The following is a 20,871-nucleotide window of genomic DNA, read 5'->3' as shown; positions in this document are numbered from 1 at the left end:
ACTGGCAGTAGCGTTACTCTGGTACATACTCACGGAAACGCTGGCTACGCGCCTCCTCGTTCTGGCGTCCAAGCAGCGCACCAAAGAGGTTGTGCCACCCGTTCACCGAGTAATGCAGGAAGAAAGCGAAGATCGTCAGTACACAGGTGATGGCCGTGCACATAAGGGCGAAGGCTCCAGCGGGGACAGGCTGGACATTGAACTGCGGCGTCGAATCGGCCGTCCACGAATAATGCAGAACGATGATGGACACGTTCAGGAGACAGAGCGCAGCTGCGACCGCGATGACGGACAGGTAGATGAAGATACTGAGGAGTAGCGACCAGACTTGCGGGCTCGCGAACAGCGTTTCGCGGCTCCTGGTGGACGCCCATTTCAGTAGAGAAAGTCCGGAGAGCGGAATTATGAAGCCGCAGTTGAAAAGTCCCCAGGAGTAGCACATGAGGCCCAGATTTCCCCGTGTTGCACTGGTAATATATCGTAAGTGGTCCTCTTAGACTCGAAGACTCCACGGAAGGTCTTTACCTGAAGATAGTCGTATACGTCAGGCCGGCTCCGACGAAGGAGATCTGACAAAGTGCATTCATGAGATGTCTGTGAATATCCAGGGATTTCTGCAGAAGTCGCAGTGTAGAGGTAAGCAATGAGTACGAACGAACTGGTGTCCGATGACTTGCCCTTGCCCACTCCGTCAGGCCATGATATCCCGTGCAATCGGCAGCTGCTTGGGTCCTGGCCAGGAACGTCAATTCGTCGTAATCTCTTTGCAGTGCCTCTAGCTTCAGATGTGATGTAAGGGTAATGTGCCAATGGTGCAAGCACTACAAAGTACTCACATGTTCCCTGAGACGCTCCGAGTCTTGAATACTGCGGCGATACTCTTGAACTTGAACTGCTTCAGATGGTGACGTCGTGGAGCTAGGAGCTGTGCGCCATGTCTGTACATCCTCAGCTATGGGAAACGCGAGGAAAGCGGGTAAGATATACCTTGAGGTTCTGACGCCGTAGGTCGCGAGCTATTTTGATCTGACAATGATATGAGAATGACACAATACCGGCTCTGCAAAAACCGAGCGTCTGACCAGCTCCCTGCAATGCACAATTTCCTCTTTAATTTCCTGCACCATTCGCTGGCCCTCCTCCACGTATTCTTGCTGTGGGGAAGTCAATAAAGACGGTGCATGGCATGATGAGCAAAGACAAACATGTTGCGGAGATCTCTTGATACGTAAGGATGGCAACAGCACCTCTTCCAAGCATTCTACACGATGAGGGTGAATCCGCGCGAATACATGGATACTAAAGAAGTATTTACCTGAGACGGACGCAGGAGTCACGTAGTTGACAACCCCCATCGTGGATCTTTGGCAATGCATCGCCAGTCGCACGAACACTAGTCTATCTAGGACATTGCGATCGGACGACAATCCCTGAAGCGCAACACTGTTGATCTAAGACTGCAAATGGACGGCGTGGACGCTCACCCGTCTGATGAGTATTTCGATAAGTGTCAGGAGCGCAAGCATCGTGCTCACGAGAATGTACGGGACTAGCAGGATTGCGTAGATGGATACCACTAACACGCAAGCTAGAAATCGCAGGCTGGGAAACATGGACCGAGATGGCCTTGCACCCACGACTTTGACATCAGCGTCGACTGAAGCCTTCTCAGCGCCGGATTCGGTGATTGTGGTGGATTGTGCCCCATTGCTCAGCGTCGGACGATGAGATGCGTAGTCGATGGGGGAGTGAGTGGCCATGGAGGAACATGATGGAAGGACGGGCAAGCATGCCGGCTTTTGAGTGACATTAGCAGGAATCGGCAACAGGGATGCACGAGGCAGAAAGCGCGCGACAACGATTTGCGGGCATTTGTTCTCGGATCTTTGCGAATCAATGAGGAACGTCGGAATGCCAAGAACGACGTGAATTAGCGCAAGTACTGGCTGGAGAGGCGGAGAGTGGAGTACCGCGTGAAGTGCGCAGGGATCCGATAGAGCTCAAGGCTATGAATTCTAACTGCCGTTCACCGCCACTTTATTGCGACGCCAGACAGACAGACAGACAATTAAAATTCTGACTCCACCGCCGTTGTTTCTCGAATAGCCATCAAGCTTCCCTGGTAGTACAGAGGTAATTGGGGTCACGAGGAGCGGGCATCTGGAGAATGTCCAACATTGGGAAGGAGCTGGGCGAAGGACAAGCCTGAGACCATCAACAGTTACACTTGCTGTAAAGCTGTAACCCAAATTACTGTGCGGTATGCAGTGGCACTTAACTTGCCAATTGAGAACTTCGTTGTTGTTCGGACAGCCCTTGAGCCGCACAGCTTTACTAGACGCGTAGCACGTGCTTCGCGACCCTCTCTCGATCACGTCACTCGGTAAGTAATATGTCCTGCGTACAACTCAAATAGTAGAAAGTGTGCAAGAGCGCCGAGGCAAACCGTTCAACTGGCATCGCGCAAAGCCGTATTTCAGAGAAAGTTCATCTAAATCCGCTTAGATTACTTTGTCAGAGCAATGGTTACGTACCTCTACACATCGTAAAGATCAGTTTGCGACAAACGGCGTACGAACAGATTCTTGCAGCAAGTGCGGCTGGATAGTTTGTGTTTGATGTGTTCGATGCCGACTCATTGCTCTCAACAACGGTCCGTTTTGCGGCCGATGATTGGCATAAGCACGCGGCCAGCACAATACCGCACAAAGACGTCTGGGAAGATAACCGCTCATGAATGCTCCACTCGGTGGTAAATCGGCGGATCGGGTGTCCGTATTTAGCGACCAAAGAATGCCTCGTGTCATGCATCGATCTCAGTGAACCTTGCTAAAAGCAGAATAGCAGGGAACCCCGGACACCTCATGCTGGCGGATTGTCGTAATTGCGGCGCGGAGAACGCGGGATAGACACTGGGCGCCAGACGGCGGTATTGGCCTCCTGCAAATAGTCCAAGATGAGTAGTAGAACCGGCTCCGTTTCTTTCTGCACCGCCAAGGGAAAACGAGGACCACCGCACGCGGCGAACCAGGGGCCAATGTACTCCGTTCGAATGTCGGAGGTATTGACACGATGAACCCGGGTCAACGCTAGAAAGACGGTTCACCGCTGTAAACACGCCGATGAGTCTTAGCTTTGGGCAGGTTCGTAACACGTACACGGGTATCATCTTCCTGCTAGAAACCACGAGGCCGCTGCTATCATGTTTAGCAAGACCTCCCAGTGAAGAAACGCACACCCGAGCGCTCAAAGTAATGTGAAGTGCTGCGGGGCGGCCGCCGATAATGCATGACTGAGGCTTCGCGAGCGTCCAGTACCACGGTGACATTCTTCCCTGCATCGCAAATCCATCGATATCATCAGGCACATAGAATGATTGGATACGAGTAAGAGGTGAAGGCGCTAGAAAGACACACGTATACATTCATAACGGAGAGCATCAGGCATCAGGCGTTCAGCAACACCAGTCAGCTAACAAGGCGCAGCAGCTCCTAAGGGCAAATTCCCTGTCACGCGCGTTGTTGAAAGTAGGGATGAGTCATGCTGAGGAGGGCGGCGTAGAAGTCTAGCACTTGTAGCTAGAGAAGCAACATCGGTGAACAAGGACTCACACACGGGCGGCGTTCAGCCAGCAGCTTGAAATACTCTCTCCGGACACGTATACTTGGATATCTTGCGGTTCGCTTGATGCAGAAAAATGCTTGGGTAACCTGTCAAGAAACATCGCTTGGGGCATATGGAAGACCGGCATCCCGCAGTATAAAAGAGACAGGATTACTGTGGGGGTCATGAACTACGAGGCCGACATAGTACAATGATGCATCTGGCTGTGCCAGTGTAGAAGAGCAGGAGTACAAGAGAAGCACGAATCGGGAAGGTGTTGGTTCGGATTAGCGTTGTCATGAGATGAAATCTTCTCACGCTATCACAGATTCAACCTTTTCGGAGTGCGCTCTCTGAGTCTCTGTCGAATACCTACATACATCATGCAGTTACTCCAGGACGAACGTAGTGCAGGTGAGAATATGCTTGGATGATGCGCATTTTTCCAACTGCCATATAGTATGGGTATGTTGGGCGTCCATAACACCACCTTGATGCCAAAGCAGGATATGTTGTTCCCCGTCACTCGCAAACAGATTTTTGAGCATGAGTCAAGCAAAGCCTGCCTAACAGCACATGCACGAAGCTCGCATTTCGCCTTGTGCGGGCAGATCTTACCCTTGTCCACAGCTAGTGGTCCGGCAGTGTAGCTCTCAGGCTGAGTCTCGTGTTCATTAATTCTCGAAGCTCTCTCTAAGAAGACACGCCGTTCGTGTCTATCTGGACTGAGTTTCTCTGGGTTGGCCCGCGGTTATCGACTTCTCCGGGCATGCATCGATCGTGTGTTACAAGACACGAGGTCATCACACCTTGTCCCTTTGGAGGTCGGCACCTCTGCGGGATTCTTGCGAAATCCTGCTTTATACTTTTGTAATGGATTCGGCACTCAGTGCCAGCAAGCGGCCACTACTTCGTGAACTACTAGATATCGTTGCCGTTCCACTATATCCCAGCGGAGGAATCATTACCGTAGGCCCATTGAAATATTGGGACATGATATTGATATTGGACTGTCATACTTTGCGGATAACATATTGGACGTCATCCCTGCACGAATATTTACCGGGCGGAGGTATGTTCGAGGCTATAGTACGTGCACGAGCTTGACGTTCCGCTGATATGCATTCCTGTGGGTGCCTCGTCAAGTTACTACTTCGCATGACCGGCGATGGTTAGCGTCGTGTGACCACTATAAAGCAAAATTGTATATGTGGGACGTACAAACAGGAGCGATGTAGTTTGTCGTACGAAACCTGGTCAATCCGGGTGAATAAAATCCAAGCTTTAATTCCGTAGCAGTATCACTGAAATACTTGTCCGGTCAGTGCTTAGTGTTTGCTTTGGCCAGGGGAGCAACAGTCTCGCCACAGGCAGCTACGAAGGCACTGTCCAAATGTGTACGCAACCATAATTCTCTGCGTCGTGACTTGTCCTCACAAGGAGTATGCATGTCAAGGAAGTTCACCACTCAGGTTGCTGATGAGCAGCATCTTACTGTGCCGCCGCGTTTGAGGTGACTGCGCCATAACCTCCTGAATCAGATATGCAATCTCTTCTGGATTTTGCCTCAGCCGTTGACCGAAATGATCCTCCCGCGGAGACAGAAGTATAGCAATTGCGACCGCTCCGATATCTCAACTTCATCCGGGTGAGTTTCACACCATACCGTCTGTGCAATGCCTTCGCTGATTCGTATAGTTCCTGCAAGTAACGGCTCCTCGACCTAGATGAGCCGCCTTCCTTTCCGTAGCTTACTGTTCGCTGTTGACCCTTGTGAAGTTGAAGCGCCATTGATATAATCAAAGACAGGACTGAAACTGACAGATACACAGTGTTGTCCGTACATGTACCGCCATTTCTCTTCGGAGCAGGAGTCGTTCAGGAGTACATTCACATCATGTCTCTTGGAATCGTCATTTTGTCACTCAGGCCTTCAGGGCTTACGCTATTAAGCGCTGAGCGTCGTTGGCTATCAATATCTTTCGCGCGGCTCGTACTTTGACAAGTAAGCGACATCAAGTAGAGCAACATAGGAACGAGAAATGCAAAAAGAGAATGCAGGACCAGCTCCGCAGGTGCGTAGTAAGATTTCGCGGCAGTTCGTGATGTTTGGCGGGTACAAGTTAAGTGATGTACGCATGGAGACACTGGAGAGTGATCGCTTCGTATGCAGTGCGGATACATGTTTCCTTCTCCTAAACACAATCTGTGAGTTAGGTGCAACGCTGCATAGAACACGATTAGAATATTACAGCAACTAAAAGGGCCAAGGACGTACTGCACGATGGTTTCTGTAGGTGAAGAACATCAGGATCCGTGTCCTTAACGATATCCTCATCTCTCGTATATCGTCGCAGGTTTTGCGGATATTCTCCTCTAACTCGTTATACCGAACGACGAGCACGCAAAGTATCCCCGAATCGTCCTGCATCTTTTCGTTCTCTCGAATAGTGCGAAGATCTTCCTTCTGTTTTGCAAGTAGCTTCTGTAGGGTGTCGTATAACGTTTTCCCCGCCTCAGTTTGATTCAGGCGCAGTCTGAGATCCACCATCTCTTCCTGAAGCAGAAGAGGGCTTGGCATAGAGCCCCTCACGAGAACGCTGTCGATGACGCTCCAGGCCGACTCAAACGTGTCGAGGAACCTCGCGGTTGCTGACCCAAGCTCCAGCATCGGCTTCCACCATTTTTCTTGCAACTCTCTTTCCCGGCGCCGGCCAAGATCAGAGGGCACACGGCCCCACATGGTGGTAGCTATGATGACGTTCTGCGCAGCACGAGGCCCACACAACTTCGTGAACATACTAAAGTTCTTGAGCGGGGTTCCTGCAATACGGTTGTCGGAGATCCGGTGCATGTAGATGATACCCGCAAGTGTGATGTGTCTCTTGTACCTGAAATCGATCAGAATGAGCAGCGTCATGTACACCTGAACTTACGTCTTGGAGAGCCAACTTGCGATCATTTTGAGTATCTCGGTATCTGACCTGGTGGTATCGTCGAATCCAGGGGTATCGACTAAGACGACGTTACGAGAGTCGGTAGGACGGGATACGCGAATAGCTCGAATTTCGCCGGTACATGATTGAAGATTGTGCCCCACGTTGTCGAAGCCTTGTTGAGTTGCGGCACTGATGAACTAAACGCTCGAAGTCAGCATCGCTGACGTCAAAGAGCGAGGAAACGGCCTCACCTTACTCTTCCCTACACCTGTAGGGCCCATCAGACTGTGTCATTTGTGGTCAGTAACAGTATGCTGAACACATAACACGTTTCGCGCACGCTATGATGGCGTCTTCAGGGGAGATGTCATCAGCTCTCAGGCTGCGTACTTTACTCATTGGAAGATGCAAGGAAGACAAGGACTTAGAGGAAAAAGTGCTCCTCGCTGTCGTAGTGCGGAATGGTCTACTGGCCCTCAGCCACTTATACGTCCGCGGTATGATGGAAGCAGCCAGGAGGCCTCATGTTGCGACCGAAAAGTCATCCAATTGGTGGTATTACTGATCGTGCTTGGAGAAGGATCGACGGCTCGGGAAAACGCTGGTGTCAATCTATAACAGGTCACGGAGTAGCGAGGGACCACACCCAAAGTCTAGTGCCGGCTGGTGTATTAAGATAGAGATGGGCTACAAGGACAAGGAACTGAGTAAAACGAAGGAGGATTTGCATCGCGCTTGTCGTGCAAATCTGCAGAGACAATCCCTGTTACACCCATATGAACGTCTGCCAACCACGCAGTATCAGTCTGCGAAAATAGTTAATGCCGGTGTGAGCGTGGTCACCTTGCACTGGTGTAGCAGCCTAAGAACTTTGGTCATGCAGTTGTAGCAAGTAGGGCCTGCGGCAGCTGCGGAGCTAAGCTCGGCGTTGTCAGAGGGATGTACGAGTATGGATTTCTTGGGGACTACATGGTATGGCCATGCTCGTGCAAAGACCATGATACTTGTCTATATACTGCCTATGTTCGGACGCAACAAGCCCCCAGAAAGTCTGAACGAGCTGCATGGATATCACGGATGGCCATAGCAACGTTTCCTTCGTGGTCAGTCAACTGATGCCGGTAACTGAATAGCTGAAAGCGCACCGCAAGCTCACAGGAGCTGTTCAGTTCATTGAAGGGTTCCCCGCTGGCAGATTTAGTGCATATTGACAGAGGCATTGTACGTGTCCCCGCCTGCTGTCTGACTTTGGAAATGTCGTCGCTGGGTAGTTTAATACCAGATCAATATCTGAGTGTACGTTCAGCCATAAATATCCTGTTCCACGCTCGGGCATCGTGGACGAAGTAGAACAGGCACCGTGACATCAAAACGCGTTGCGTCACTGATCACGAGCCCTCAAGCCTCCCGTGATGCGTGGCCTCCGCTGGTCACGGTTTTCTCCGCACCACCTCGAGCTCTGGGCATGTCGCTCTTTATGACTCTCCCGCAATTCAACGCCTAAGTTGTTTGGAATCTGCACTTTCCGGTCACTGTGCTTCCCTGCTACTGTGGTCCGAGACACAAGGCTAGATCGTGCCCGTGGTGGTGGTGGCCCGGGCTCGACGATAAGTGCTGCCCTTCACGCAGAACCCGAAGAATGTGTTCACCGTGCGGAATACACATGCCAAAGATCTTGCATTCAGTCATTTCCCTGACCAATGGGAGCTGAGACACTCAGCATTGCACAGCAAAGATGGTCTTGTAACTACTAGTCGTGGGTTCAGGGTTCGCCTAGTCTCCCGAAGGCAAACCAATAGTGACCTTGCTGAGGTGGGGAGGACGGTCACAATATAGGGGCTCGCCGTGCCGCAAATGGCCTGAGTGTCTCTAAGTCGACCTCCAATCCGAAGGTAGAACCAGGTGTCGTCGTTGACACCTTTGCGCGGTATATATAATGCTTATAATATATCTACATCAATAAGTTATGCCCAAAAGTTTTTGAAGATAAAATATCCATATGTCTACTTGCTTTCATTGATGAGATCTCTCAGGATCGGCCGACCTTTCAGCATGCCCTCTTCCCACGACTTCCTTCCCTTCTTCATCGGTCTTACCGCATTTTCCTTCAGCTCCGGCGAGAAGAGGTCTGCAGAAGCGTCCATGTCGTCCGCCGAACGCTTCTTGGAGAGGGACCGGCAAGGTATCGCATGCAGCTCTTGTGCGTTCTCAGGAAGGCGCAGGATCCAGCCTTGGCTGTCCATCAGCTGGAAGAACTCGGCGAGGAGAGGGGCGTCCTGGAGGGTCTTCCGCGAGCCGAAGATGATCAGTTTGGAGCGAGCGCGGGTGAAGGTGACGTTCATCCTCCGCCAGTCCTTCAAAAGGTTACCAATCTGTGTGGAATAGAACTGAGTGCAGGATTTCGGAGCCACGAATGGTACGAACCTGCCCGTGGTCGTTAGAGCGCACCATGGAGATGATGATGCAGTCCTTGTCGCGGCCCTGACTCCGGTCCGCTGTCAGAATCTCAATCTCTTTCCGGTCTTGAAGCAGGTACGAGAGGAGCTTGATCTGTTGGCGATATAGCGAGAGCACGCCAATTTGATCCTGTCGGATTCCGCTCCGCAGAAGACTCTCGGTCACTTGGTAGACCAACCGAGCTTCCACCTGGTTCTCGACCAGATCACCCACCGGAGAATCTCTCGCAGGGACAGCATCGGTGTCGACGAAAACCGCATTGCATCTAGGAGGAACCGTAAGTACGTGTCGCGGTATCGCTTCGCCAGTTACGTACCTCTCATCGAGCAGGTGATTCAGCCAACACCGATCATCTCGACAAGCGGATTTGGAACCACTGTGCAAACTGTTGAGGAATGTCTTGTCAGGAAGAAGCAGACTGCGTTTGGCCACCGCTTCCGAGCCACAACGGAGGCGGTCGTGATAGATGAGCTTATTAGATAGCAGCATGATATCTGCGTTCATCCTGTATTGTTCAGTCAAGTCCACCACGGCATGGTGATGGGCATCCGAGAGCTGACGGAAGAGAGATACATCCAGCCCTCCTTTGCGCGCATCGCGATTGCGGACCTGCGTGATGATTGCTCGGTCAAGGCAAGCGCATGGAGAGGGCGGCGATACATACCAGTGGTGGCAGCTGGAAATGATCACCGACTAGGACAAACTTGTCTGCAAATCGCAGAGGACCGAGACATGTCGGCAAAGTAATCTGAGAGGCCTCGTCCACGATGCAATAATCGAACATCCGTCTCGAGAAGACTGGACTATGTGCGAATAAAGTAGCGGTCAAATACGTTGTGATGCAGAGACTTACTGGTCGATGGAGAGACACGTCGTAGCGACAACGGGAGGCGCCATCAGCTGGTGCTCCAATTGTTCCAGCGTAGTTGGCTGTCGACAACCGGCGAGCGTAAATTGCTGTATATCGGGATGAACCTACAGAAGCCACAAGAAGGTGAGCAAGTCATAAAGGGCACACAGCACGACCTGAGATGTACCTTGTCAGTATTTCCCAACCTGAGGATTCCGAAGTCCACGCGGTCCTTCAGTTTCAGCAGTATCGTGTCCACAGCGGAGTGGGTATACGACGCGAGAAGTACAGTCTTGCCCCTGCGTACCAGTTCTCTGATTAGAGCCGAGATGACAGTCGTCTTCCCCGTTCCGGGCATGCCGAGGATCAGTGCATAGTCTTGTGCACTCAGCACTTTCTTCATTGCAGCCCTCTGGTTTTCGTTTAGCTGCAGAATCTCTTGCGAAGCCAAATCAGCGATTTCGGTATCGTCTATGAAACGAGGACGCTTCAAGTCCACGACAAGCTGGAGGCGCCTCGCATCTCCGTCTGCGTAGAACATTTGCGCAAGGTTATCACGGACGCGTCCCATGCCACCGAAGAGCTCGTCCTTGTCAATACGGAAGTTGATCTCCAAAACCGGTGCGTTGGTTCTACCCCTCACGCTTGTAGCGATCGTCTCGATGCTCAGCTCATGGTCCACTCCCACTACGACTTCACCTGGGGTGAGGTCGACGATGAAGCCCTTGGCCAATGCCAACAAATCCGGGACGACAGAGACAGTGATGGCGTCTCCAACGCTCATGTGACCGTTGAGTAACGATGTGTGGCTGGCGGAGCGTTTCCTGAACTTGTACGTGAACCGATGGATTTTCATATCTTTCTCAGAGGCTGCCTGTTGCTTACTGAAGCGCACGCGGGAAGCGGTGTCCAGGACCATGTTGCTGAAGCACCTGCCGTGGCCCTCGCGCTCTTCCGCACCCATGGTCCACAGCTCTTTCTTCAGCCGCACGATATCCTGTTCCTCCAGAGAGATAAGCGCCTCCCATTTTTTAAAAAACGCCGCCTGAGTCGGTGTCAAGTGTGACGTCTTCAGTGCGTAGATATCAGCGATGGGCGATGTCTCGTCGACAACGTTCTCGACGGCCTGGTAGAGCGGATGAGCAAGGAGCAGAACACGTGGAGAATAAGCTTACTTTGCGATACAGCATGCACGTGTCGAGGGCGTAGCACTTGCCGCATTGCCACACGTCGTCGATAGTAGGAGGCAAGAACGACTCTGACTGAGGTAATTCTTCAAGGTCCTCAACGGTGCTGCCTTGTTTCTTGTCTGCCGAGTTTCGTCGTGAGCTGGAGCCCCGAATTCGCCGCATCATGTAACCAGCCATGTCGTTCCGAGCTACGAGCAACGCCCGCACCTCATTCCGTGCGGCGGGTACACGTACGACCTCCTCGCTCTGTGTGTAGTACAGCAGGCCACTCGGCACCTCGGTCCCGTAGCGCTCCGCCATCAAGAGAGTGTAGAGCATCGTCTGCGCGCGGTGCTCCATCCCGGCCACGGCACGGCCTGTCTTAATCTCCAGCGGCATCGTCCAGTTCTGCGTAGTGCACATTGGTGCGGCTCTCGTGAACGGACTTGAATCCCCATCGATCTCGGAGATGACAGCTTGCACCGACGCGTCGACCTTGCCTTTCAGGCCGTACGTGGGTGACCAGATATCTTCTTCGACGTCATGCAGCTGAGAAATGGCAAGCAGGGACGTATGCGATTGTGATGATCGCGTATTCGTCAAGACGGCACTAGGCTGCAGAGAGTTAGGACCAAGATAATGACTAGAGGGATGGCACCTACCTTCGGCTCCTGGCTAATGTATTTCTCAGCAAACGCTTTCAGCCCCTTCGCCCGGGCCTTCATCTCGGCCTTCGCTTGATCGACGCCCATGTCGATCCTGATGAGCTCACCGAGTCCCCGCCCTACCACATCCGTGATCTGAGCGTCCACCCACCGCTCATCCCAGCGCCCCTCTGCAAGACACGTCTGCATCACCTCGTGCAGCATATTGCCCCACACGAGCGCGGGCGTCACATCCAGCGAGCGCCGCGTCAGGTTCGACACGAGCGCCTTCCGCCGGCACTGGGGCGCGCCCGATAGTGATGTCGCAGTGATGAGCAAATCTGGGTGTAGGATGAATAGGTTGACTTTCGCAGAGACAGTGATTGAAAGCATGGATCCGCTTGACGACGATAACGGAGATGGCTCGAAGGCGCCGATGACATTGACAATGTCGCCTGCAGATGCGGGCCTTGGCGTGAGATGGGGACATTACTGGGAGTAGGCAACGACACTCACCGACACGGACGTCTGCGTCTGCCCAGTCATCTCTGAGGATGACGCACCTCCGCTCTCGGCCAGGAACTACTTCAACAGCGAGTGTCTGAGATACATCAGATCAGAGAAGCATTAAACGAGGTGAAAGGGGGAAAAGACGCGATGCCAGATTATGCATAATGTATCAGGCGACACTCACCTTCTGATAAGGGTGTGTCGTGAGTACTTCGTCGACTCTTATCACGTTGCAGCGGGTACAGGTTTGTGGAGTGTACTTAGATGTTGATGCTATTTTCAACTGCAGCAGAAGTGAGCGAAGCGAAGGTGAGTATAGAGGAAGACCTTACTGTTTTCTTTGGCGACTTGGGCTTCTTCGGACTCATAAAGTCGGAGTTCATGTCGTCCCAGTCCCAATCTTCGGCACCCGCGACAAGTTCGTCCAAGTCAACATTTCGAGGTGTCAGCACTTTAGTTGGGGTTTTGGGTATCACATTGGGACACTTTTTGTGAGGAGAAGGTATCTCAGGTGGATCGGAGGATGATGCGGCGTTGAAAAAGGAACTGTCGAGGCCAGATAGTAGATCGTTCAGGAAATCGGCTTCTTCGCGCTCTGTATGTGTGACGGGTGGCATCGCAGCAGTTCTTTACAGAATTTATTCAATCTGGATAAGAAAGAAAGCGCAGTAGAAAAGCTGTGAAGATTGTTCGTGAAACGGTGAAAAGACAGGATGGCATGCTCTGTACCTGAAATATAGGCTCCACGTAAATCGACCAGATATCTTGCGCACTAAAGGCTGTTGTAATAATTGTCGTAACCCTCTTAATAGAGCTGTCGCGGCAAGAATTTCGCCGCCCCTAGCGCCTGTGGTCAGTGCGTACTTCCATATCGTCCGGAAGTCAGTTTTCACAGTAACAGAAGTATAATCAGACTGCAAGACGCACCGTCTGAAAGATCTGTAATCTATAGTAACTTAAATATTTTCTTGCTACGACAGTCGTGAGGAAGTGTCGGCGTGGCCACTGGTTGACTATGCCAAACGCGTTGTTGATGTTTGTTGACGCGTCGCGACATATCAGGAGCTCCCGATATGGTAAGTAAATTTCCGTTTCCGAGCAACGTGGCACTTTACTTATCTGCCATGTGTGGGTGCTGCTCGGTGTGTTCCTCCATGCCGGTCAATCGTGTAACCCCGACGGTACCTTCCTTGGCGCGCGTCAATCATTCTACTCAATTGCTCCGTTTGCCGTCGGAGCTGTGGTCCTCTTCGCTCACTGCCTCTGGTGCATTGCCTTCGCTGTGTTACGAGGCATGGATGGACTACGCGCTAAGTCTACCAGCAGTTCTCCCTACTCGTGGAATCGCGCGAAATGTATAGTTGCTCAGACTCGGGGGATGGCTAATCCCGAGAGAGCGCATCGCCTGACAGACTGCTTCGCGTCACCAAACTATAGTCGTATTGAAGTGCGACCACAGTACGTACAGTTATCTCTCCACATTTTAGCCACTTCTCCATCTTCCGCGTTCCAGGATCTCTGCCTAACATCGGCTGGAACCACAACTGCGATAGTTTCCACCTTAGCCGGATTTTCCAACATTCATCTGTCAAGGTGGCTCGAATAGCGTGTACGGGACCACAGACTGATCGCAAGGATGAGATATAAAGCTGTTGTCCCGTCTACTGGCTGTCCAACAGCTCCCCGCATTCTCTAGCATTTTATCACATCCTCTATCCTTTGCATTCTCTGTTACAGCTATGTCTCCTAGAGCCCAGAAGGTCACTGTCTCCAACATCTCTCCAGATGATAGAATCATAGCGTACGCACTGTAGTTCGTTCATTACTTGCGGCTGATTGACGTACCTTGTCCGCAGTATTATGGGCCAGACCGGCACAGGCAAGAGCACGGTGAGTCGAAGACATTTAAATCATTCTTCGGCCATCTTATACATGTTGCCAGTTCATCAACAAGGCCACGAATTCTGACCTGGCTACGGTGGGCGACTCGCTCAGAGCTTGCACTTCAAGGGTCAATGCAATCCGCTATCCTCACCCTTTTGATGGTCGCCCCATCGTCTTCGTGGATACCCCCGGCTTCGATGATACCAATAAATCAGACCTGGACATCTTGAAGATGGTCGCCGACTGGCTGACCAAGACGTGAGCTCTCTCTTTAGTACGCCTCGCCTAATGCGCTTATGTCGTTGTATCTGTCAGCTACAAGAAAGGTTTCAAGCTCACAGCTATCATCTACCTCCATCGCATCTCCGACAAGCGCATGACAGGTGCAGCCCACAACAACCTGGTTATGTTCAAGCAGTTGTGCGGTGAAAAGGCTTTCCAGAACGTGATCGTCGCGACTACAATGTGGGGTCGAGTGACTCCAGAGGTCGGAGAGCAGCGCGAGAAGGAGCTGCAGGACAAATTCTGGAAGCGGATGCTCGATCTCGGATCGGCAACTGCGCGATTCCACGACAACTTCGAGTCCGCGTGGAGCGTAGTCGATAGCATATTGTCGGACCACCCGACCCCTCGCGCTCTCCTATTGCAGGAGGAAATGGTCGATCTGCAGAAGCCGCTCAACGAAACGAGCGCAGGTAAGGAGCTCTACGAGAGGCTGCGAGGTCTTCATGGACGACAGGAGCAAGTCTTGCGCGAGCTTCGACAGCAAGCAAGGGGTCAGGCCGCGGCGCAGTTTGCGACAGAACTGGAGGATGTCGAACAGCAGATTCGCCTCCTTCTAGTCCAGATCCAAGAGATGAGGGTTCCATTGGGGAGACGCATCCTTATGTTCTTCACCTTCAGATCGTGCTTCAAGGTGGGTACTTCACCTGTTAGGGTCCTCGGTCTACTGATTGCTATCCCTAGAACTCTCACATGATGTAGTCAGACGTGCATTAGATCGGAAGAGAAGGATCGTAGGATGAGTAGTGGATTAATCTGCAGGAGGAAGACATTTGGTAGTTCGCATAGCATGAGTACTGTATATTTTGCATATCGACTTGTCAGGATAAGTACACGTAGACAATTTGAATTTTGTTTAGCCTCAACCTGCGTACCTGACTTTGCGCGTTAGTAACCACGAAGCTTGAGATTCCGACATTAGCCGGATGACCCAGTGCATAGAGTCATAGCAAACTGAGCCAGAACTTTCGAGACATATATAGCTAGCAAAGTGTATGGTCAGAAACGCGGTGTCAAATGCCTCGCAACGCGTTCCAGCATCATGTGACCGTTTCAGGTCGAAGTGTAACAAGAATCAAGATCTCTCTCCCTTGCTGATCTCCGACACACGTTAAGAGGCACACCTTGGACATGTTTTTTCAGATTTCCAGGACAGCTTTTACGCCAACGACGTCGTGATTAGCGCACGGCGCTGTTGTTCAAGTTGGCGACGGTCGCCGATTCTTCTGATACATTGTACAATTCACACTCGCGAGTCGCGATATCGCGAGGATTCTTCTGATATCTACTCTCATATTCCTGTGCAATTCGAAAAGCTCGATCATGACGTTGACTTCTGCTTCAGCATCTCCTCAATTCTCAGAGGGTCAAATCCGCGCTAAGCTTCAATTATAGGTGTGATTGATTGCACGATCAACCTACTGCTGGGCTTGTCCATACTAGCATATCTCGGCGTCACGTTGAGGACCACGCATCTCCGAAAGAGTACCCACAACAAGGTTCGCTCTATCAGTCTCGGCTCATTATACAATACCAAAAGGAGTGTATCTCCGAACCGGAGGTTCTCACCACAAGAAGTCAACTTTCGACCGAATTTGTAGAACCTTCTTGCATCGTTGAGCCACTCTACGACTTGTCCAACGCCGTCAAGATATTCATCTTGGGATTGTCTACACTACAGAGACTATCTTATCATCAAATAGGACTTTGACTCTTCTTCGACTTGTTCTCGTACTATCAATCTGAGAAAACTGCGATGCTTCTTCTTGCCGCTCGTCGATCTTCCTATTCGATTGCCCTAGCCGAGGTTCTCGGAGTCATCGCTCACTCTCTCGGTCTTTACCCAACCCATAAATATGTGATTCACAGCGCATGCCTCCCGCATCCAAAATGCTTCATCTGATGCTCAACTTTTCCCAGGATGAACAGAAGTGTCCATCCTTTGCATTTGGAGCCGGACGGCACCACTCCGGAACAGCGCGTCGCCCACAAGGAGTCGCAACACGACAATACTACCACATTCACCTGAAACCACAGCACGTATGGTCCCCTGCACCTTCCAGTATATCCGTCATACCTCTGCTTGAACCACAATCCAGAAGTTTTTATCTGGCACGGATAAACCACACTGATCTATTTTGGTGGCTCCTAGGTCGCGAATGGAGAGAGACGCCCCCCATAAAAGCCGTTCTCGCTCGCTCAGAGCTGCACCACTCCTCTCACCCTCTAACAACGACATGTTCTCAAAAATTCAGAAGATCACAGTGTCTAACATATCCCCGGGCGATTCCGTCGTAGCGTGCGGATTGTGTTTCATCGGTAGTGGACTTAACTGATTGAGGTCTTTGTCTCAAGTGTGATGGGTGTAACCGGCACTGGAAAGAGTACCGTGGGTCTAGCGTCCTCTATTCTGCATCGAGTGATCTCAAACATATGTCCAGTTCGTCAATACGGCAACCGCAGGCGACGTAGTCCAGGTGGGCCATATGCTCAAAGCTTGCACGTCCAAGATTGTGGCGTACCGTTGTCTGCATCCTCAAGATGGTCATCCAGTCGTCTTCATCGATACCCCTTCTTTCGATGATACCACAAAATCAGAAACAGATATCCTGAATATGCTCGCTGAATGGCTGTCGAAGATGTGAGCGCTTCTTCTTATATATATCCCTCATCTGAGTTATTCAAGCTGCATATCTTGTCAGTCAGAAGAAAGGGATGAAACTTGCAGGTATAATCTATCTCCACCGCATATCCGACAACCGCGGCCCGCTGGGCACTCCCCACAGGAATGTGCACGCCTTCCGCCAGTTGTGTGGCGACAAATCGATGCAGAAGGTCATCCTCGCGACAACGATGTGGGAGACCCAGAAGGCGGAGGTCGCTGAGGATCGCGAGAAACATTTGCAAGCGACATATTGGAAGCAGATGCTTGATGGTGGATCTGCGACTTCGCGATTCTACAATTCATTCAACTCAGCGTGGAGCGTCGTCGATGCACTTCTGTCGGAACACTGGATCCCCGATCCTCGTCTCCTTCAAGAGGAATTGGCCGACCTCGAAGCGCGACTGAGCACAACTAGCGATGGCGTCGCTCTTTATAATTCGTTGCAGGAAGTATATGAAGACGCGACAAGGCTTTGCCAGAATACCTTAGAGGCAGCAGAGTTGAATACTGATCTCGCGGCGATCGCAAAACGCATGCGCGGAATGCTAGGGAGTCTTGGACAGCTGCATGTGCCGCTGGGTAGACACAGCCTCATGTTTTTCACGTACAGATCGTACAATCAGGTGGGTATCCTTTCCGCTTGGATGGTCCTTCTACTGAGTAGTATATCTAGCCGTGCTGAGACGACTTCGGCGTTCTTGTACGAGTCTGCGAGTGGGGTTATGACGATATATAAATATTCGACTGCACCAAAGACGTGTCGTCTACCTTATTATTGATATAGTCGCTTCTCCGGAGGGTGCAAGCCAGTAGCTACTATGAGAAATGTCTCACGACAAGGAAAGGCTAAAGAAAGGCCGAATAACGCACGACGTACTATACCATCAGGAAATTCGGGAGACCCAGGCATGACCAGGCGGAGTTGATAACCACACGGCTGCCCGCCACCTCTCTCTGAGCATTTATCTAGACATTCAATAAATTGTAGGGAACTATCGTTCATATGTGACAGTGTCAGGTAACATCATTAAGACGAGGACATGACCAGATATTAAAATCCAGCAAAATTATTGTAAAGCGATGACAAAATCCACAAAATCCGCAAGGCTTGCCAGTGAAGCTTCATAACCATAGCGTCTAAAATAAATACATGAGTGGGGTTCGAACTCAAGGTCTCTAGATTAAATCACATCACATATCAGCCTCACAGCATTTATTTGTGACGGAATTATAACATGGTCCGTGGGACCAGGGCGAGTCACAGAGCGGAGTTGGTGCGGAGTACAATTGCCTTTGCTTGCTGCGGTTCGAAGCCTCTCTCCTCTCCGCTGCTGCTCTGCTTCCATCTCCCTGCCTTCGAGACTGGCGCACTGCTCGGGCTCCCCACTGTTGGCCGAAGACAACGGACGTGAAGATCGCTCTGGAAGGCCATCCCCGTTGGTGAGGAGGCTGACCTCGGACCAGAACCGTGGAGGGCGCGATGTTTGGCCAGGACCGTGGAGGGCCGACGTTTGACCAGGACCGTGGAGGGCCGACGTTTGGCCAGGACCGTGGAGGGCCGAAGTTTGACCGAGACCGTGGAGGGCCGAAGTTTGACCAGGACCGCGGCTCGCGGGCGCGCAGGGTTTGGCTCGCCGATGACTCGCGACGACTTGCGAGGACTGTGGATGGCCGACGATGAGGACTATTTGGACGGCCGACCTGGACCATCAAGATGCCGGGACACTTACGGAATGGCCGCTGGGGTCGAGCTATAAGGTGCTGGTGTTGCGGCGGTACACTCTGCGGATTCGGGGGGTTGTGCTCCCCATGCCTGCCTGCTAAGTGGAACCTGGGGTGTAGCCGTATGGGCACGGTTTTTGTAGATAATGCAGATAGATTTACATTACAGCAAAAAATGGATATGTTTTCTTTTTGAGCACTATGCGGGATCAATTATAATGCCTGATCCATGTGGAAATGCATATGATCTTACAACTGCAAGCTGTGCTGACTTCGATAACCCCATGGCATGGCGATGCTTCAGTTAGATGTTCACCAACTCAACTGTCCTATAAAAGGCCTGACCAGAATGAATGCAAGACTGATGCATATTGCGGAAATTATTTACATTACAATCATAGCTAATGCCTTGTCGCACCGTCAGGGATTTTCTGATGACACAGGAAGCATTACCACTTTTATCCATTGGAAATAACCTGGAAAAAAGCATGGAAATCGATAATATATTTTCAGAGGAAAAACCTCAAGGTGGTGGTGGTGGTGTATTACCGGCATGGGTCCCAGTTAGGAATGCCGGGTTGTCGCTGTAATAAGTACAAGCAAAGCCAGTAGTACTGATATGCTACGCAATGCTTAATTCGCTATTACAGCAACACATCGATAACCGATACCGGTCCGATAGCCTCATACCCATCCGCCTACACTCCCGGCCATAGTAGTAAAAAACACAGGCAGACCAGGGGATAAAACCTGGCAGGAAAAATTTGCAAAAAACCTGTCCAGGAATCAGATGTGGTTCCCCACATATCTGATGACACTCACCCCTGACCAGAGTGGGCAATGAGATGAGGACCATGTTCATGGCATCAAGTTATGATGCTAATCAAGTAAGGAAAGGTATTCGGCTTCGTCGGAAATGACAAAGAGTGGATAATAGGGGTGGACATCACATGTCCACTTAGTAAGGGAGGTAGATAGAAAGGCAAGCGCAAATGTAACAATGGTGCATGTTAGGTCAAGTGGCGCAAAGAGTGAATGCTATGAGAGGGAATGCCACACAATAGAGGGGGAGGATAAATGAGAGCACACCCGAAATAGTACATGAACTGAAAGATGGGAAATGGAGGGAAGCAAAAAGACGGATTGTGCACGGTTATAAGTATGTACAGACAGAAGCCGGGGCGGGATGTATAAGTGGGAGAGAAGAGGTCAGAGGAGGTCATTGAGGAAAGCACAGCACAGATGTGCAAGATAGAAGAGAACAAGTTGAAAAGGAGTCTAGCATTCATTAGCAGAGATCAAGAGAGGAGGAGGGCTTCTTGCTTCGTACTTCCATCTCAGGCAACTTTCCCACGGCCCTGGTCCAATAGGAACAGGCCACCATGCGGCATCTTTCTGGAGCTCCAGAATTTACATATGAAACTCACAGCAAGGGTAGCCTCTTGCACTTCCCTGAGGCAATAAATTCAGACATGAGCCACCGGCCCTCTGAAAAGACTCCAACATTGAGCACTAACGCGAGCGCCCGCTGCCTGGCCACGCGCTCTAAGTCGGACCCCTTTACAAATAAGAACTCCACATCAGGAAAACCCCACTTTTCCTTAAAAGGACACTTAAATAACTTAAATGGACTTATTGTCCTTATTTAAGAACATAAGGCCAAAAAGGGCCTAAGGCATATTCCCTGAGCGTCTGAAATTCGACTTATTTGAACACTTATGGCCTTAAATAAGGGTTCTCAGACTCAAAAGTCTAAATAAGTCCATAAGAGAAAGTTGAGTTTTCCTGATGCACTATAACAGACTGGCTGAGTACCTTCAACCACAGCATCAATACATCTGATAAAGCCTTAATATTCCTATGTAATAATGAACTCGCCACTACGGGTAAGGCCACAGAAATGAAGACACTAACATGGGCTCTTGTCCGCCTCGCCAAGACCCACACCTCTGACACCAAGCTAATGCAGACCTTAGTCTCACTCGCATGGTACACGGAGCTAATAGTACAGGAAGACAGCACTGTTAAGGCGATGATAAACATATGTGCCCGCCTTGAACAGTACCAGACAAAGATCGAGGATGCCGCTAAAACAGCCACAGAAGCCTGTGAACAGTTCAAGCACCGCACGGATGACCTAACTACT

General features: G+C 51.0%; 6 protein-coding genes across 6 annotated transcripts; 3 read left to right on the top strand and 3 right to left on the bottom strand.

The window, feature by feature from the left end:
• Positions 1–13: 13 nt before the first annotated feature.
• On the bottom strand, positions 14–1,760 carry SCP_0605400 (predicted protein; the record flags this gene model as incomplete). The annotated part of the gene is made up of 9 exons (XM_027759673.1): positions 14–467; positions 526–614; positions 678–779; positions 837–938; positions 988–1,026; positions 1,083–1,154; positions 1,206–1,261; positions 1,316–1,430; positions 1,485–1,760. 9 exons carry the CDS (start codon positions 1,758–1,760, stop codon positions 14–16), a joined length of 1,305 nt encoding a protein of 434 aa, XP_027615474.1.
• A 3,966-nt stretch (positions 1,761–5,726) lies between these two features.
• Positions 5,727–6,941, bottom strand: SCP_0605390 (hypothetical protein; the record flags this gene model as incomplete). The annotated part of the gene is made up of 5 exons (XM_027759672.1): positions 5,727–5,798; positions 5,882–6,494; positions 6,540–6,739; positions 6,794–6,827; positions 6,883–6,941. 5 exons carry the CDS (start codon positions 6,939–6,941, stop codon positions 5,727–5,729), a joined length of 978 nt encoding a protein of 325 aa, XP_027615473.1.
• A 1,604-nt stretch (positions 6,942–8,545) lies between these two features.
• Positions 8,546–12,789, bottom strand: SCP_0605380 (DNA replication ATP-dependent helicase/nuclease dna2; the record flags this gene model as incomplete). The annotated part of the gene is made up of 11 exons (XM_027759671.1): positions 8,546–8,914; positions 8,967–9,264; positions 9,316–9,608; positions 9,664–9,802; positions 9,853–9,974; positions 10,037–10,975; positions 11,025–11,633; positions 11,681–12,117; positions 12,179–12,263; positions 12,357–12,455; positions 12,505–12,789. The coding sequence occupies 11 exons, from the start codon at positions 12,787–12,789 to the stop codon at positions 8,546–8,548; spliced, it is 3,675 nt and encodes a 1,224-aa protein (XP_027615472.1).
• Positions 12,790–13,911: 1,122 nt separating this feature from the next.
• SCP_0605370 (hypothetical protein) lies at positions 13,912–15,040 on the top strand (the record flags this gene model as incomplete). Its single annotated transcript, XM_027759670.1, has 5 exons — positions 13,912–13,973; positions 14,029–14,062; positions 14,115–14,314; positions 14,372–14,972; positions 15,023–15,040. The coding sequence occupies 5 exons, from the start codon at positions 13,912–13,914 to the stop codon at positions 15,038–15,040; spliced, it is 915 nt and encodes a 304-aa protein (XP_027615471.1).
• Positions 15,041–16,497: 1,457 nt separating this feature from the next.
• SCP_0605360 (hypothetical protein) lies at positions 16,498–17,685 on the top strand (the record flags this gene model as incomplete). The annotated part of the gene is made up of 5 exons (XM_027759669.1): positions 16,498–16,637; positions 16,694–16,727; positions 16,780–16,979; positions 17,041–17,626; positions 17,677–17,685. 5 exons carry the CDS (start codon positions 16,498–16,500, stop codon positions 17,683–17,685), a joined length of 969 nt encoding a protein of 322 aa, XP_027615470.1.
• A 798-nt stretch (positions 17,686–18,483) lies between these two features.
• Positions 18,484–18,684, top strand: SCP_0605350 (hypothetical protein; the record flags this gene model as incomplete). Its single annotated transcript, XM_027759668.1, has 1 exon — positions 18,484–18,684. One exon carries the CDS (start codon positions 18,484–18,486, stop codon positions 18,682–18,684), a length of 201 nt encoding a protein of 66 aa, XP_027615469.1.
• Positions 18,685–20,871: the final 2,187 nt, after the last annotated feature.

The sequence above is a fragment of the Sparassis crispa genome (assembly GCF_003851025.1).
Source record: "Sparassis crispa DNA, contig_000005F, whole genome shotgun sequence".
NCBI lineage: Eukaryota > Fungi > Basidiomycota > Agaricomycetes > Polyporales > Sparassidaceae > Sparassis > Sparassis crispa.
Note: the sequence above shows the minus strand (reverse complement) of the source record. Positions and strands in the feature narration are given on the sequence as shown.